The sequence below is a fragment of the Panicum virgatum genome, chromosome 9N, assembly GCF_016808335.1.
Source record: "Panicum virgatum strain AP13 chromosome 9N, P.virgatum_v5, whole genome shotgun sequence".
Classification (NCBI taxonomy): domain Eukaryota; kingdom Viridiplantae; phylum Streptophyta; class Magnoliopsida; order Poales; family Poaceae; genus Panicum; species Panicum virgatum.
Window position 1 is genome coordinate 2,789,707 of NC_053153.1, and position 15,659 is coordinate 2,805,365.

The following is a 15,659-nucleotide window of genomic DNA, read 5'->3' on the forward strand; positions in this document are numbered from 1 at the left end:
TATGTAGTTAGTAGTATTAGTAGGCTTAACAAATTTTTAATTGAAAGTCCATTAGACCAAACCAGCCGTCCAGAGCGAGCCCATGACCATGAGGCCATATGTGACTCATGAGGATGTGGCTCCGGGTTCGACTCAAACTCAACTACTCGACGTTTTGTTTTCTGCCGCCAGCCGCTGCCAGAGTGACGAGTCACGACCCTGCCGTGGCTTCATCCCTGCGAGGAACCTGCGACTGCAGTGAGCCAACGACTCTGCGAGACTGGAGAGGAGACCACTTAAGATCACAGTAAGCAATACACCAGCACCGCCCATGATCGATTAGTACTTATTTTCTTATTCCGGTGACCGATTAGTACTTCTTTCGACTGATGCTACTGTCACTGGAATAAGCACCCGGCTTGATTAAAAATCGGATTTCTTTTTTTTTAATCATCTCACCGTGTAAAGGCTCTCATTCCTCTGCAGCAGCTTTTCTGACCTGAGAAGGTGATGATAGTACCCACAAAATGAAAGGTGTGCCATCATTTTTTTTTTCTTCCAAGTCGCGGCATGCGCGCCCAAGGGCGAACAAGGTTACACCGCTATGGAACTGAGTGTTGTGAAGCATCATAGTTGCATGCTTGCAGCTGAATTCTCCATTATTGCAAGACCATCTTGTCTGCACGCTGACAGTGGAGATGATGTCACCCCACACCGCCATGCGCGTGCAAAATGATAGCAAAAAGTAATTTCTATGATGATCTCCTTTTTTCAGAACCATCCACTTCTCCACCTCCACTCTCTACAAGGGGCAGGGCACACTACACTAGCTATCGAGCTAGAGCAAGTTTAGCCGTCTAGATCGAGCACCGAAACGAGCTCGGGCTGCAACGGTCGGGGCCAGCGGGGCAGTTCGACGTCGAGATGACCGTGAGCGTCACCCCGGCGCCGGCAAGGAAGGCCAGGAGTACGACCGCCGGCGCCGGCGGTGGTGGCCTCGATGAGGCGTGGCTGCTGGTGCAGGCGCCGCCCAGGAAGCAGTCCCACGCGACGAGGGCGGCGGCGTGCTGCTTCGCCATCGGCGTCAGGCCACGGGTCGTCCGCTTCTACTCCCTCCTGCTGCTGGCCCTCGTGCTGCTCCTCGTCCTCGCCGCGTCGGTCACCACCGACGACGGCGGCGCCGAGCCGCCGACCACCGTGCCGCGTTCCAGCCAGGGCACCGGCATCGGCGGCGTGAGGGGCGTTCATCAACAGGGCGCGGGCGGGTGCGACATGTCGTCGGGCCGGTGGGTGTACGACGGCGCGGCGTACCCGGTATACAGGGAGAGCGCGTGCAGGTTCATGTCGGACCAGGCGGCGTGCGAGAAGTTCGGGAGGACGGATCGCAGGTACCAGCGCTGGAGGTGGCAACCGCACGGCTGCGACCTGCCGAGGTACGTGTCTGTAAGCGTCGCTGTCTCATGTCCAAAAGTTGGCATCCGACCTTTCCTATGGGGCTATGGGCAAAGGGGCACTATGTACGGTTGGGACAGATGTTCGGAAAATCTACGTGAGAAACGATGTTTTCAAATCGTATTATCGAACCAGTCGTAAGAGCACCCATAAGATGAGTAATCATGATTAGTCATTAATCAGGATGATTAGTCGAGACTACTTGAACCTAGTTGGTAGTTTAGTCGTCCTGTCTAAATCCCTGATATTTAGGACGTGCTAAGCTATAGTTAAGGAAGATTAGTAATGGATTACACACATGATGGAGTGTATTATGAGTCAGATATTAGTCGTTCTATGTCTAATCAGACGACTAATCATAATTAGTCAATGACTAATTATATAACTTGCAATCTAGTCGAGCTAGTCGAGTCCGTAGGTATAATCGGTACCCAGGAACCGATAAGGATGATTAGTCATAACTAATCATGATTATTAGGATGAACTGATAACATTGGTGAGAAAGTTTTCTTCTTAATGCAATGCTATAGGAGCGGTCTCCCCGGCCGGCAATTTTTTTTTTGAACGTACTAATGCAGCTTTTTTAAGGGAAGTACGGATGCAGCTTTTGTAGACTAATATAAACATGAACAGAATTTGACTGATTACTAATAATCATAACATGCAAAATTGGAATTTTTATAAATTTAAAATAGCCTCGCCTTGAGGAATGAGGGAGTAATTTCCGTTCATGGTGAATAGGTTCGATGCGGAGAGGCTTTTGCTGAAGCTGCGCGACAAGCGGCTGGCGTTCGTCGGCGACTCGCTGAACCGGAACCAGTGGGTGTCCATGGTCTGCCTCATCGACACCGCCACCCCGAAGCTGCACAAGTCAATGACCAACAACGGGTCTCTCGTCTCCTTCAAGATCCATGTAAGCATGAACGCATCATCTGTTCTTGCAGATCCATGGGTTCAGACTTCAGATGACCTGAAACTCTGAAAGAATCATCAATGCCTCTCTCTTTTTTTTCCCCATATTCGGCGCGCAGGAGTACAACGCTTCGGTGGATTTCTACTGGTCGCCGCTGCTTGTGGAATCCAACTCCGACCACCCGGTGCACCACCGGCTCCCCGACCGCGTCATTCGCGCCGGATCCATCGCCAAGCACGCCCGGCGCTGGGGTGACGCCGACGTGCTCGTCTTCAACTCCTACCTCTGGTGGCGCCGCCCCGCCATCAAAGTCATGTAAGCGATCGGCGAGTGGCCACGGCGACGAAGCGGCGCGCGCCGTGGATTCATGCGTGTATGGTTTGGCACTGACTGCGAGCGCGTGCAGGTGGCGTCGGTCGTTTGAAGCGGCGGCGGAGGGCGATCACAGGGCGGCGTACGAGGTGACCGACGGCCTGCGCGCGTTCGAGCTGGCTATGAGGACGTGGTCGGAGTGGCTCGAGCACCACGTCGACCGCGGCCGCACCAAGCTCTTCTTCACGAGCATGTCGCCGACGCACCTCCACTCCGACGAGTGGGAGGCCAAGAGCGGCGGCGCCGGCGAGGGCGGCAACCACCAGTGCTACAAGGAGACGGAGCCGATCCTTGCGGATGGGCACCACGGGCGGGACACGGACCCGGCGTTTGCGCGCGCGGTGGAGGCGGAGGTGGCGCGGCTGGCGGAGCGCGGCGTGGCGGTGCGGGTGCTCAACGTGACGCAGCTGTCGGAGCACCGCAAGGACGCGCACCCGTCGGTGCACCGGCGGCAGTGGAGCCCGCCCACGGCGGCGGAGCTTGAGGCGCGGGCGCGCGACCCCGGCAGCGGCGCCGACTGCATCCACTGGTGCCTCCCCGGAGTGCCCGACGTCTGGAACCACATGCTCTACGCGCACATCGTGGCCGAGCGAGCCCAAGTAGATGGGTAAATGTGCACCACGAAATGTTTAACAAAAATTGGTCCAGTGGGCCACACGAGTGTGCAGATTAGCTGAGATATATGGGCCTCGCCGTGGCGCAAATCGCAAGCAGCACCACAGACAGATCCTTGCCACACGGCCCACAGATTGCCAGCTGAGAGAAAAGCCCACAGAAATGCTGGCGTATCAATTGCTATATTTTACCCTCCTGTGAAGTTTGTAACTAGCAGAGTGTTACCTTGTAACATCTCTTTAATAATTTTGTAAGGTAAATTAGGCGTGGTCCCTCACCTTTAATCTGGAAGCAAGTTCACATCTCAACTTTCAGATCGGCCAATCTCTCAACTTTCATTTTTGGATCAAACTCGTCCTTGTACTCATATTATTCTCTAGAGTAACACGAGATTTATGCAAAAAAAAACTTTTTATCCTTGTCTCCTTCCCCTCCTAAAATCCCTCAGATGTTTATTACTACTCAAAACATTTGGCCAGTGCAAGCCAATCAGTGTAATGGTATGAACATGTATATGCATTTAGGAGCTGAACATCATAATTGTTTAGTTTGGAACATAGAATTTTATTTATCAATGCATCTCATTGTGTATTGCAGACACATTTAGAGTAAAATTAATGCTAAGCTGCTTGTTGCAAAGTTGAGCGAACAATGACACAGATAGTGCATCGCATTGTATCGCCAATGCATAAAATATTGCAGAAAGTTGTGCGACAAAAACAGTGAAAATTGAGGAGGGAAATAAAGAGCTAAGGTAAAATGTTATTATGAAGTATTATATCCGCATGAGGACGAGTAGTATATCTAAGGGAAAATTCGATTCATGCCACCACAACTCCGTGAAATTGGGTTTCACGTTGAAAATCATGCCACTCAATGGCATGGATTTCAACATGAAATCCAACTTCGTGAAATTGTAGTGGCATGGATCCAACTGACCCTATATCTAAAATGAAAGGTAGGGACTATATTTATCAGTTTATTAAAAGTTAAAGGACGAACTGGACTCTGACAATAAAGTTGAGGTACCGAACTAGCGAGTCAGCGGATGCACATCGTCCAATGACGTGTACGGAACTTGTAGCCGCTAGGAGTCAAGTGTTCACCAGATGTGGGACACCGTCGGATACCGAGGCAGTATCGGTTCCGGGGTCCGAGGTGTGCATAGATGTGTGGGATCAACACTAGATTAGGCAGATTAGATTGTAAGGCAAGCAAATCCACGCATTGCTTGTGCTTCAAACAACTGTTTATCTTAGACCAACGTCACTGTAAAATGTTTGGAAAAAGGAAAAAAAAGAAAAAGAAGATGCACAAGAAACACGCACGCAAGCTGAAGATACTCCAGCTGGAGTCATAGGATTCAGTAGTGCTCCATGCATAATCGAAGTTGCCGCGGTCAGAGACCAATGCTCCAATAAGTTCCATGCAAGCAATAACCAATCGCGGTTGGTGTGGATGAATTTCGCCCCCCGCCACCCCCCCCCCCCCCCCCCCCCCGGTATGGAGTTGATGTGCGGGGTCTGTCGGTGAATCCTGCAGGATGGTTCATGGCGGCGCCAATTCGTTGGGAGCGGCGGATTGGGCTGCGGACTTGGCGGGGGCTGCTCGCGATCGCAGGTGCGACAGTGAGCGGAGTATCGCAGAATGCATGTGCAGCTCCAAAGCCATCCCCTGCCTCCATCTCAGCCGTCGGGCAAACGCCTCTAGCTTCTCATGCTCCGTCGTCCGGTGCTTAGCCTACTACTGTAGTTGTCTTCTCTACTACCACCAGCGGTCGACAGCTCCAGCCGCCTCGCCGTGCTGCTCCTCAACCCGCCGTTGTCGTCAGACCTCACTACCTCCCCCTCCCCTCCCCTTTCTAAGCTCGGAGGCTACTGGAAACCCCGACAACACCCCTTCCTGAATTCTGGCGACGAGAGAAGAACAGGAGCCTCCAGACCCACCTGTAGCGACAACGCGCATTTCTACGATGCCTCCGCTGTTAGTCTCGTGCGCGACTTCTAGTATTTGCGGACTTGGGCCGGCGGTGCCAGTCGATTATCTGTCCGGAGAAAGATGATGGCCGATGCGTGCCACTGGGGGGGACTTATTATCAAACAAGTCTGATAATCCAAGAAACAAAGCAGGCTCGTCATACAAAATTAAATTAAACTTGTGTATTGGACCAAAGCCATGAGTTCAGGAAACGGATCCTGCATCATCTCTAAAACTAGCCCCTTGTTTAGATGCCTTCAAAATTTCAAAACTTTACAAGATTCCCCATCACATCGAATCTTTGAACGCATGCATGAAGTATAAAATATAGTTAAACAAAATAACTAGTTACACAGATTGTATATAATTTACGAGACGAATCTTTTAAGTCTAGTTAACCCATGGCGGAATAATAATTACCAAATACAAACGAAAGTGCTACAATGTTTTACAGCCAAAACTTTATGCATCTAAACAAGAGCTAGATTGAAATGGCATTGCTTGATTGTGACAGTAGTCACCATCTTCATGTAGCATGGCACCGGCTGCAAGGCTCCAGAACAGGCTTTGTTTAATTCCCAAAAATTTTCACGCGCTACAGTAACTTCAAACGTTTGACCACTAATTAGGAGTATTAAATGGGGATAATTGAAAAAACCCATTCCATAACCCCTGGGCAAAATTGCGAGACGAATCTAACGAATCTAATTATGCAATGATTAGATAATGTTGTGCTACAGTAAACATCCTCTAATGATGGATTAATTAGATTTAATAGATTCGTCTCGCGATTTTCTGTCCATCCATTTAATTAGTTTTATAATTAGTCTATGTCTAATACTTCTATTTAGTGTTGTAAAAATTTCCAAAAAAATTTGGGAGTAAACTGGAGTTTAACTGTAGATGGAACCATGTTGAAGAGCATACCCGCCCATCCTAACCGCGTGTTGTTTGCAATCACTGGCTGACAAATCAGCAGACTCCTCTCTTTGATTGTCCTTTCCGATCCTTTCCTTTCTCTCCCATATGTGCATGCACGTCTGCATTCATTAATTTAAATGCATCCACAGCTTGCATGGATGTATGTGATTGCTTCTAGATCAACTCCCATTTGCAACAAACCAAATTAGGGACATTTCCTTCCTATTAGCTACGCGTACACGAACTAACCATGCATGCACGCATTGACCAACTCTCATACTGTCTCCTGCCACTGCTGGTGCATGCAATTGCCGTCGGCCAACAATTCTTGTCCATCTATGCGTTGCAACGTTGGAGAAACTCCCTGGGCAACCCGTGATCCCTTTTCTTTCAGCCCCATGTCTCCATGATGATGAAGCACGCCGCCGCACCGCGGGCTCCCTGTGTGTGTTGCACGAGACTGCAGGCGCTTTGATGTGTGTGTTGCACGACACGAGGAATGCTTAGCTAAATCGGTCAGCGATTGCTTCCATCATGAGTTCCACCACAACACGGTTGAGGACGAACTAATTAAGGTGACGAGGTCCACCACAACAGGAGGGTGGTGGTGACCGATCAACGCACAACATTGATGCTGGCCGGTAGATGAGGCTTTTGTTTCATGCATTGTCATTCTATGGATCCGTGATTTTTGTATCAGTGTATCATATTATCTAATGTGTTGCTTTTTTTTTCCAAATGCGCTAGCTAACTATAAATTTTGTCATATTATTGAATTATTCCAATACCTTACGCACCTCCGTTTCATGAATAAATTCTTATTTACTATTTTTAGACACGCACGCACGTGCACTCTGCTAGTATAAGAAAACACTCCAACATCAAGAGATCAGAAGGTCGATCGGAGGGTGAGAAAATAAAATAAAATACTTGTCAAATGACAAGGGAAAGGACGGATGGCAGGGGAGGGAGGAAGAGGATCATCAAATGCGACCGCGAAGGCCGCAGGTGCCGCATACAGCCGGCCGCGAAGGCAACCATGCCAACGGGTGTGTTTAGTTCAACGAAAAGTTTCTAAAATTTTTCACTGACAAATATCACATCGAATTTTACGATACATGTATAGAGTATTAAATATAATTAAAAAATATAATTAATTGTACAGTTTGGTTGTAAATGACGAGACGAATCTTATTAGACTAATTACTTTATAGTTGGACAATATTTACTAAATAAAGCCGAAACATACTACACAAGTTTTTCGCAAACTTTTTGCCAATTAAACACACCGATGCAATCACCATCTAATTACGAGGCTAGCCGTAGGCTTTTGCTACCTGGCTCAGCCTTGATCGTCGCTGTACTAAAGCGCATCCCAGCTCTAGCCCAGGGCCTCTCCCTCAGGTGCCGTGCATGGTAGGTAGGTAGGAGTAGCTTTCCCTGGGACTGACGAGAGGCCAGAGGGTAGGGGCTACCTGGGCGCCTGCCACCCCTCAGCCGGCCGGCCGGCTTTACGTGGTAGTGGTGGCGCAGCCGCAGCTGGCCACTGGCCAGGCCGGGGTTGTACTGCCGCCGCACGCTGCGCCATAATTTACGAGCCGCGCAGGCCCGCCGGTACTGGCCGTCCACTGCTGGCCGGACGAGACGATCGAAAGGGAGTTCACTGCTGGCTCTGGAGTCAGGAGGGGAGCAGCGCCGCGCCAGGCGGCGTCTGCGTGTGCGTGCCCGTCAGTCACTCTCGGTCGTCACGACGCTCGACGCAGGCGTGGCTACGTAGCGGTAGCGCAGCGGAGGCCAGCGCATGAATTGGGCTCCTGGCCCAGGGTATGTTGCGAGAGACCTGAGACCCTGCCTGGCAGGCTGGCACTGGCCGGGGAGACTGTCAGGGAATGCCGCTCGCCACAGCGCGGCGCCACTACTGGAGGAGGAGAGGAGGTGCGTGCGTGTTGCGGCGCGTCAGTGGGCGCGAAAGCCCACGGAGCCGTCAGGAGGCTGCTCTTCTTTCACGACGACGGGGGTAGGCACAAGTTCCCAGGACCAGTGGCCCAAAAAGCCCACCAGTCTCCGTGGGATCGTCTCCGTGCTATACCTCCAGCCAGAAACAGCACGTACTCTAGACGGTAGAGCACCGCTACAGTGTGCATGTAGCAAAATGCGTAAAATTCACCGGCGGTATATATATATATATATATATATATATATATATATATATATATATATATATGAACATGGCAAGGAGTGTCATTCAGGTCCCAAACTCTGAAAATGCATATCTAAAACCTAAACTTGCTAATCGGTCCACATAAGATCCAAAGGGATGTTTGGTTCATGGCCATCAATCGCCACCCAAACTGTGGCGCCGCCACAGTCTGTGGCGGACAAATCGGCCGCCTCAAGATCGACGTGTTTTGTGCTTCAAAAAGCTGTGGCCGCCTCAGTTGAATCACCAGCCAAACATGCGCCAAGATTCTCGTGGCGAGCCACAGATGTGACGTGGTAGATTGTGGACGCCAACCAAACACCCCTCAAATCTTCATAATTCATGTTAAACTGCATTAGTGACATGCTAATTGTACGATGATGTGGGCCTACTATATGGGACCCACATGTCAGGTCAATCTGCTTCTCCCTCCTCCCCCCTCTCTCTCTCCCCACACACAATGGAGATCAAGCTCCCCACAACGGTGACGGCGGCCTAGCGCGAGAGGGACGATAGCGATGACCAGACCCAAGGGAGTGGGAGGAGCAGACAGCCCGCACGGGTGGTGCGAACATCGGTTAGTCCATGCGGGAGGGATGGCGGCGGTGCCTGGGTGCGGGAGGAGCGGGCGGCGGCGGTAGCCAGGCTTGGGAGCGGGAGGACCTGAGGAGCAAAGGGCTGCGACAGCCCTGCACGGGCGGAGCAAACGGCGGCGGGCACGTGAGGGAGGGACGGCGGCGGTTGTCGGGCGGCGGTGTGTAAGGATCGATGGACCAAGAGGGGGGGGGGTGAATTGGGCCTTTTCCAAATTTCTAAAATAAAATAAAGCAACCTTAACCTATGCAATGCTAGTAAGGCTCAATTCACCAACCGGCTAACTAAGCAACCTACACAAGCTATAAAGGATACAACAAGATATAAAGCTAAGCAAGCTAGAGTTAAGTTATGATCTCTAGGGTCAAGCACATGAATAAATTGCATGAAAGTAAGTGTTTGAATGTAAAGAGTTGGCAAGAGACGACCAGATTTTTTCCTGTGGTGTCGATGTGTTGGCACACACACCCCTAATCTATGTTGTGACACTCACTAAGAGTCTTGTCACCTCCCATGTCACCAAGACGAGGGTGCTCACTAAGAGTCTCCGTTCACCATCCCGGCGTGGTGGAGCTCAAGCCACCTACAATCTTCTTCGGGCTCCCACAATCAACTTGGCAAGCTCCGCAAGAAGCACCTCAATCACCAAGATCGCCTAGGTGATGCCAATCACCAAGAGTACCAAGCTAGGGCCTTCACTTGAGCAAGAACCGATCACCAAGAATGGATGCACACAAGCTTCTCTCTACTCAAGTCCTTAGCCTTGCTTCTTGGATGATTGAATGATCAAATGAGTGGAATGTGAAGCTCAAGGTGGCTCTCAACAAGAGAATGAGTGTATGAGTGTTGCCTGGTGTCAAGAGTCTTCAAAATGACCCATTGGAGGGGTATATATAGGCAGCTCACGCGGATTGAGCCATTGGAGAAAAGCTGCCAGAAAAAGTACTCAACGCCGGTTAATCCGACGGCCCTCCAAAAGTCATCGTCGGTTCAACCGATGAATCTAAACTGCCCATTTGAAATGCTAGCCGTTATAGCTCGAGCAATTTAACCGATGTATCATCGGTTTAACCGGTGAGTGTAGTTGTCCACTGATCAACTGAAAAACCAACTCTCTGGACAACTGCACCGACGCTAACTCAAATCCTTCGTCGGTTTAATCGGTGAGTGTAAGCCTGAAAACCCCTGAAAAACCGACTCTCTGGACAACTGAACCGACGTTAATTTTAAGCATCGTCGGTTAATCCGGTGAACACTGTGTCTAGACTTCAGCAAGTGCGTTTAACCGACGTATAGAAAATTGATGTCGTCGGTTAAACCGGTGATAAGACTTTTTCTTGATTTTGCTTTTTCTAATCTGAGTCTTGAATGAAATCCAAATATTCTTGAGATATGAGCTGAATAGTACTTGTTTGAGCTTCCAAGAACCTGAGTGACCAATGTGTGCATCCATTTTTGATTGACCATGTCCAAGCTCAAGTTACTTGGCCTTAACCCCTCTTAATAGTGCGACCTCTACAAAACTATAAAACCTATACTAACCTAGTGTTCTTCTCAACCTTGCGACACTTAGGACTAGAAAGATCCTTAGTCTTGTTATATACTTGAGTTGAATACCGAGATCGCCTTTTTGAATAATGAAATTTAGGGGCCTCTTTAACATATGATCCAATGAGCGATAATATTTCATTAATCTGCACAAACTCATTAATCACAATAATGATTGTCATTAATCAACGAAACATACCTTGAGGGCCTAGATGCTTTCACGGTGGCCTGGCTCAGGCGTACGACGGTCTTGCGCGGGCGGCTGGCCAGGTCTGCCGGCTGCAAGCAGATGGGAGATCGAGCGCCACCCACTGGCGGGAGATCGAGGCGACGAGAAGAGAAGGAAAGAGGGAGGAAGAAGGAGGTTTGACCTGACATGTGGAGCCCACATAAGTAGGTCCACGTCATCGTATAGTCTGCATGCATGCCACATACACAGTTTAACACGGATTATGGAGATTTGGACCTAAGGTGAACCGATTAGCAAGTTCAGGGATTTGGATGTGCATTTTCAAAGTTTGGGACCTAAATGACTGAATCGTCCCCTCATGAGAGAAGACTTAAAATTGATACAATATCAGTCCCAGGAGGCTGATAACACTTTTATTACATCAGATGGTACATCACCGTACAACTCTACGCGGAAATGGGCAGTGAAGCACCATTATCGCAAGGATAACAACTAACACCCACACAACGATATTAACTACGAAGAGGGGGTCATCAGAGTCTTGCGCCATACGGAACTTCCTGCGGGTGACCCTATCCACAGGCAAGGTTGGGTGCAGAACGTAACCCCTACTCGACGTCCTCGGGAACAAAGTCTGGATCTTCCTCTGTAAAAATTAAGAATGGGGTGAGTACAAACGTACTCAGCAAGTCCAACCACACCCACGGAGGGGGTATAAACAGAATATAATGCACAGAATAAACCAAGGATAAGGCAAGGGTTTAATTTGCGGAAAGCTAATTTTTATGCAGGGGATTATTTGTAAGAAAGGGGTTTTCAAAAGCCATTATCTTGCACTAAGTAACACGTAGGGTTAATCCACACAGGATCCCAGTTTTAAGTTGCTACCGACTCCTCATCCGCCGTAGCACACGGCACACCTGCCGGGCACTTTTCCAAAACAACTCATGCCAACCCATCCATTCCCAGAAGAAACACTAGTTGTGTGACCAAACCGTAACTCGCCCAGTACCGTGGGCACGGCTATTCGAATAGATTTTATACTCTGCAGAGGTGTGCAACTTTACCCACAAGCGGGGTACCACAGCACGATCACCTTAGTGTCGGTGCAGATCCCAACAAAGCCACTACCCACCTTAGCTAGACCTGACTAGCCACCACGGGATCCACCAAGGGGTCATCGACCTATCACCGAGGTTTAACCGGGGCATCAGTCACACAGAGTTTATCCCTTTTCCTTGGTCACCCGTTGCTCTCAGCTCTCCTGATGGCTATCAGACTAACTAGTGGGGTTTATGCTAAGCCGTTGCCCATACAACGGTCGAGTGGTTTGCACGATAGTGGAGTTAGGCAAGATGACACACCAACTCGGTCCTTAATTATGACAAAATGGATATCTTCCAACCTTGCTCAACCACACAGGTACGAGCACACCATTCGGCAATTCACACAGAAGTGCCATGCATCCCGTCTAAACTCATCTTTTTGAAAATTTCCACATTTCCCCTTCCCACACACTCACACATTTTCTTTTTATAAAACAAGTGGTACCGTGTTCGAGGTCCTAAGCATTCTAACAGTGATTAATATCCAAATAGAATAAATCATATTTAGACATTAATCTAGGTTGTCAAGGAATGGCTATAACAAATCAAGGGGTGGCTATCCAACCATGTTTTCAGCAGTCAAAACATATGCAGTTTTGTAAAACAGGTCAACAGGTTGTGTTTATAAAACTGGGACAAAATATGCATCAAAGGATGGGATTGAACTTGCCGTCTTCAAAGCCTTCCGGGAGTTCCTACTCGCGGTACGGTTCCTCAGGCTCCGACTCGCGGTACTGCTTGGCGAACTCTTCGACGGGTTCTCTCTCGTTCTGTAACATCCCGAAAACTCATAAAAAATAAATCATGCGCTAAAGTTGTTTTTAACGTTGAGCTCGACTCAAACCCTGAACCCTAATCCCCAGAGCCTCTCCCGAACAACCCGACACCCGAATTCAATCCACGTCCCATCTCTTTCCCATCCAGCGCGACGCGTCGTGACCGGCCGCCGCGAATCCCGCCCCCTCTTTTTCCCTCTCTCCTCCGACCGCGTGCCCCACCTCCCGCGACCCGCATGCCACGCGTGGCCGACCGCAGCCGCGGTGGCCGCTGGCGCGCACCGCCCCCCCTCTCCTTTTTCCTTTCCCTCCCTCCCATTTTCTTTTCCTTTATTTCTTATTTCTTTTTCCCTTTTCCCCTTTTTCCTCTTTTCCTCCCTCACTCCCCTGTCGCGCGCCCAGCCGCGCCGCCCGCCTCCCAGCACCGGCCCGCCTGCCCGCGCGCGACCATCCTCCCCGCGCGCGCGACACCGGCCGCCTCCTGCTCCGCCCGGCCTACGGCTCACGCTCACGCACGTGTCGCCCAGGCTTGCCCGTGCGCCCGTGCACGCGCACGCAGCGCCCGGCGCGCCGAGCCACGACGGCCTCGCTGCACCAAGCCGCCTGCTCGCGCCCGGCCGACTCCACGGGCCTGCGGCCCACGTGCTCGCCCCGCGCGCTCGCTGCGCCCCGCCATCACCGCCGCGCCGCCCGACGCTCCGCGTGCAGAGCCACGCCACGACGCTCGCTGGCCCGCGCACGCGCCGCACGCCCTCGCTGCTCGCGCCGTCGGGTCCCGCTGCACCGAGGCCGCCGCTGGCGCTGCCCCGGCCCCGCGCACACCCTGCCCTGCCCACGTGCGCGCCGCGCGCCGCCCGTCGCTGCCTCGCCCTGTGCTCGCCGCGGCCTCGCCGCTAGCGCCACCACCCTGGGCCGCACAGCGCCGCCCTGTACACGCCGCTGCCGCTCGCGTCCCGTCAACTGAGGCCGCCTCGCCGCCCGTGCCTCGCTCCGCGACGCTCGCAAGGAGCCAAGACGCAATTGATGGTGCTCCGCGTGGCTCGCCGGCCGTCACCCACCCCCGGCCGCGCCACCGCCTCTTCACGCCTATAAAAGGCCCCCACCGGCGCCGCTCCTCCACACCCAAGCCTCCCCGGCCACCACCGCCTCCCCTCCTCAGTGCCAGCGCCGCCGCCCCGCTCCAATAGCGCCGCCGCCGCCGGCCCACGTCGCCCCGCCTCCTCGCTACGCCCCGGGCCGAGGTGAGTGGGGGAATCAATCCCCCACATCCCACTGCCCCTTTTCCCTCTACCCAGAGCCGCCGCCGAGCCCCCACGCCGCCGAATCGCCGGCGCCGAGCGCCGCCCCTCCCCTCATCTGTTCCGCGTGGGGAGAGGAAGGAGATGGCAATTATGCCAAAACCCCCCTCACCTTCTTCTATTCCATAGAGACCCCCCCTCACCTATTGGCTTATATCCAAAAAGAACCCTACCCTTTGCTCTAATTTCAAGTAAACCCTTCCACGTAAAAACATAATTCTAAGCATACCCCTGACTTTTCCAGTTTAGTCCAAATATTTCTAGGAATTACAAATAGACCCCTACCTCCTCCAGGTTAATTACAAATAGGCCCCTGACCCCTTAACCGACCCACAAACCCTTATAAAACCTATCATTTCATGTAACAAACGACCTCTGATCAACCCGAAACTTTACCACGCCTCTCATAACTAAGTCTTGGCCATGCCATTAGGAAACCACTCAAAGATGTTACTTCTATCTCCATATTTTATGAGTTTCCGGTTCGAGCTCAACGATAGATCTTTGCATTGATTGGATGCTTGTTTGTGTGTGCTGTAGACCGCGGAGTGAACGAAGGAGAGATCGTCAGCGAGCAGTACTGTGAGCAGGAGAACGAGGACCAGTTCCGCGACCCCGAGCCCGAAGGACAGGACTTTCCCGAAGGCTACGAAGACGGCAAGTTCAATCCCATCCTTTGATGCATGCTTCTGTCCTAGTTTTTATAAACACAACCCAATGGCCTGCTTTATAAAATTGTATATGTTTTGCTTGCATGAAAACACGGTTGGATAGCCAACCCTTGATTTGTGATGACCATTCCTTGACCACCTAGATTAATGTCTGATTTTGCTTGGACGTTAATCGATATTAGAACGCTTAGGACTTTACTCATAATACTATTTATTTTATAAAGAAAATGTGTGTGTGTGGGATGGGATAAATGTGGTGTTTTTGTAAAGGAAGTGTAGACGGGATGGATGGCATTTCTACGGATTTGTCATTTGGTGTGCTCGTGCCAATGTGGCAGGGCAAAAGAAGGGAGATATCCATCTTGTCGTGTCTAAGGACCGAGTTGGTGTGTCATCTCACCTAACTCCACTATCGTGCAAACCACTCGACCGTTGAATGGGCAACGGCGTAGCATAAATCCCACTAGTTGGTGTGATAGCCATCAGGAGAGCTGAGAGCAACGGGTGACTAAGGAAAAGGGATAAGCCCCGAGTGACTTATGCCCGGTTATACCTAAGTGAACGGTCGATGACCCTTTGGTGCATCCCGTGATGGCTAGTCAGGCTTAGCTATGGTGGGTAATGGCTATGTTGGGATCTACACCGACACGACGGTGTTCGAGTTGTGGTATCCTACTTGTGGGTAAAGTTGCACACCTCTGCAGAGCTAAGAATCTATTCGAATAGTCCGTGCCCACGGTATTGGGAGAGTTACGGTGTGGTCACATAACTAGTGTTTCATTGGGTTGGGCTGGTGTGAGTTGTTTTGGAAATGTGTCCGGCAGATGTGCCGTGTGCTACAACGGACGGGGAGTCCGGTAGCAGTTTTAAAACCTGAACTCCGTGTTACTGCAAAAACTGATTTCTAAAAGGTTTTCTGTAAAATAAACCCCTGCATAAAATGTCGTTTTCTGCAAATTAAACCGTAACCTTATCCTTGATTTACCTATGCATATTATTCTGTTATAACCCCCTCCGTGGGTGTGGTTGGACTTGCTGAGTACGTTT

General features: G+C 50.9%; 1 protein-coding gene across 1 annotated transcript; it reads left to right on the forward strand.

Annotated features, from left to right (window-relative positions):
- Positions 1–748: 748 nt before the first annotated feature.
- LOC120689469 (protein trichome birefringence-like 34) lies at positions 749–3,655 on the forward strand. The gene is made up of 4 exons (XM_039971737.1): positions 749–1,412; positions 2,173–2,344; positions 2,463–2,659; positions 2,751–3,655. Exons 1-4 carry the CDS (start codon positions 904–906, stop codon positions 3,325–3,327), a joined length of 1,455 nt encoding a protein of 484 aa, XP_039827671.1. The 5' UTR covers positions 749–903; the 3' UTR covers positions 3,328–3,655.
- Positions 3,656–15,659: the final 12,004 nt, after the last annotated feature.

Coding starts and splice junctions, on each gene's coding strand:
- LOC120689469 (XM_039971737.1), top strand. CDS start 904: ATGACCGTGAGCGTCACCCCGGCGCCGGCAAGGAAGGCCAGGAGTACG. Junction 1,413..2,172: donor CACGGCTGCGACCTGCCGAG/GTACGTGTCTGT, acceptor CATGGTGAATAG/GTTCGATGCGGAGAGGCTTT. Junction 2,660..2,750: donor CGCCCCGCCATCAAAGTCAT/GTAAGCGATCGG, acceptor GAGCGCGTGCAG/GTGGCGTCGGTCGTTTGAAG.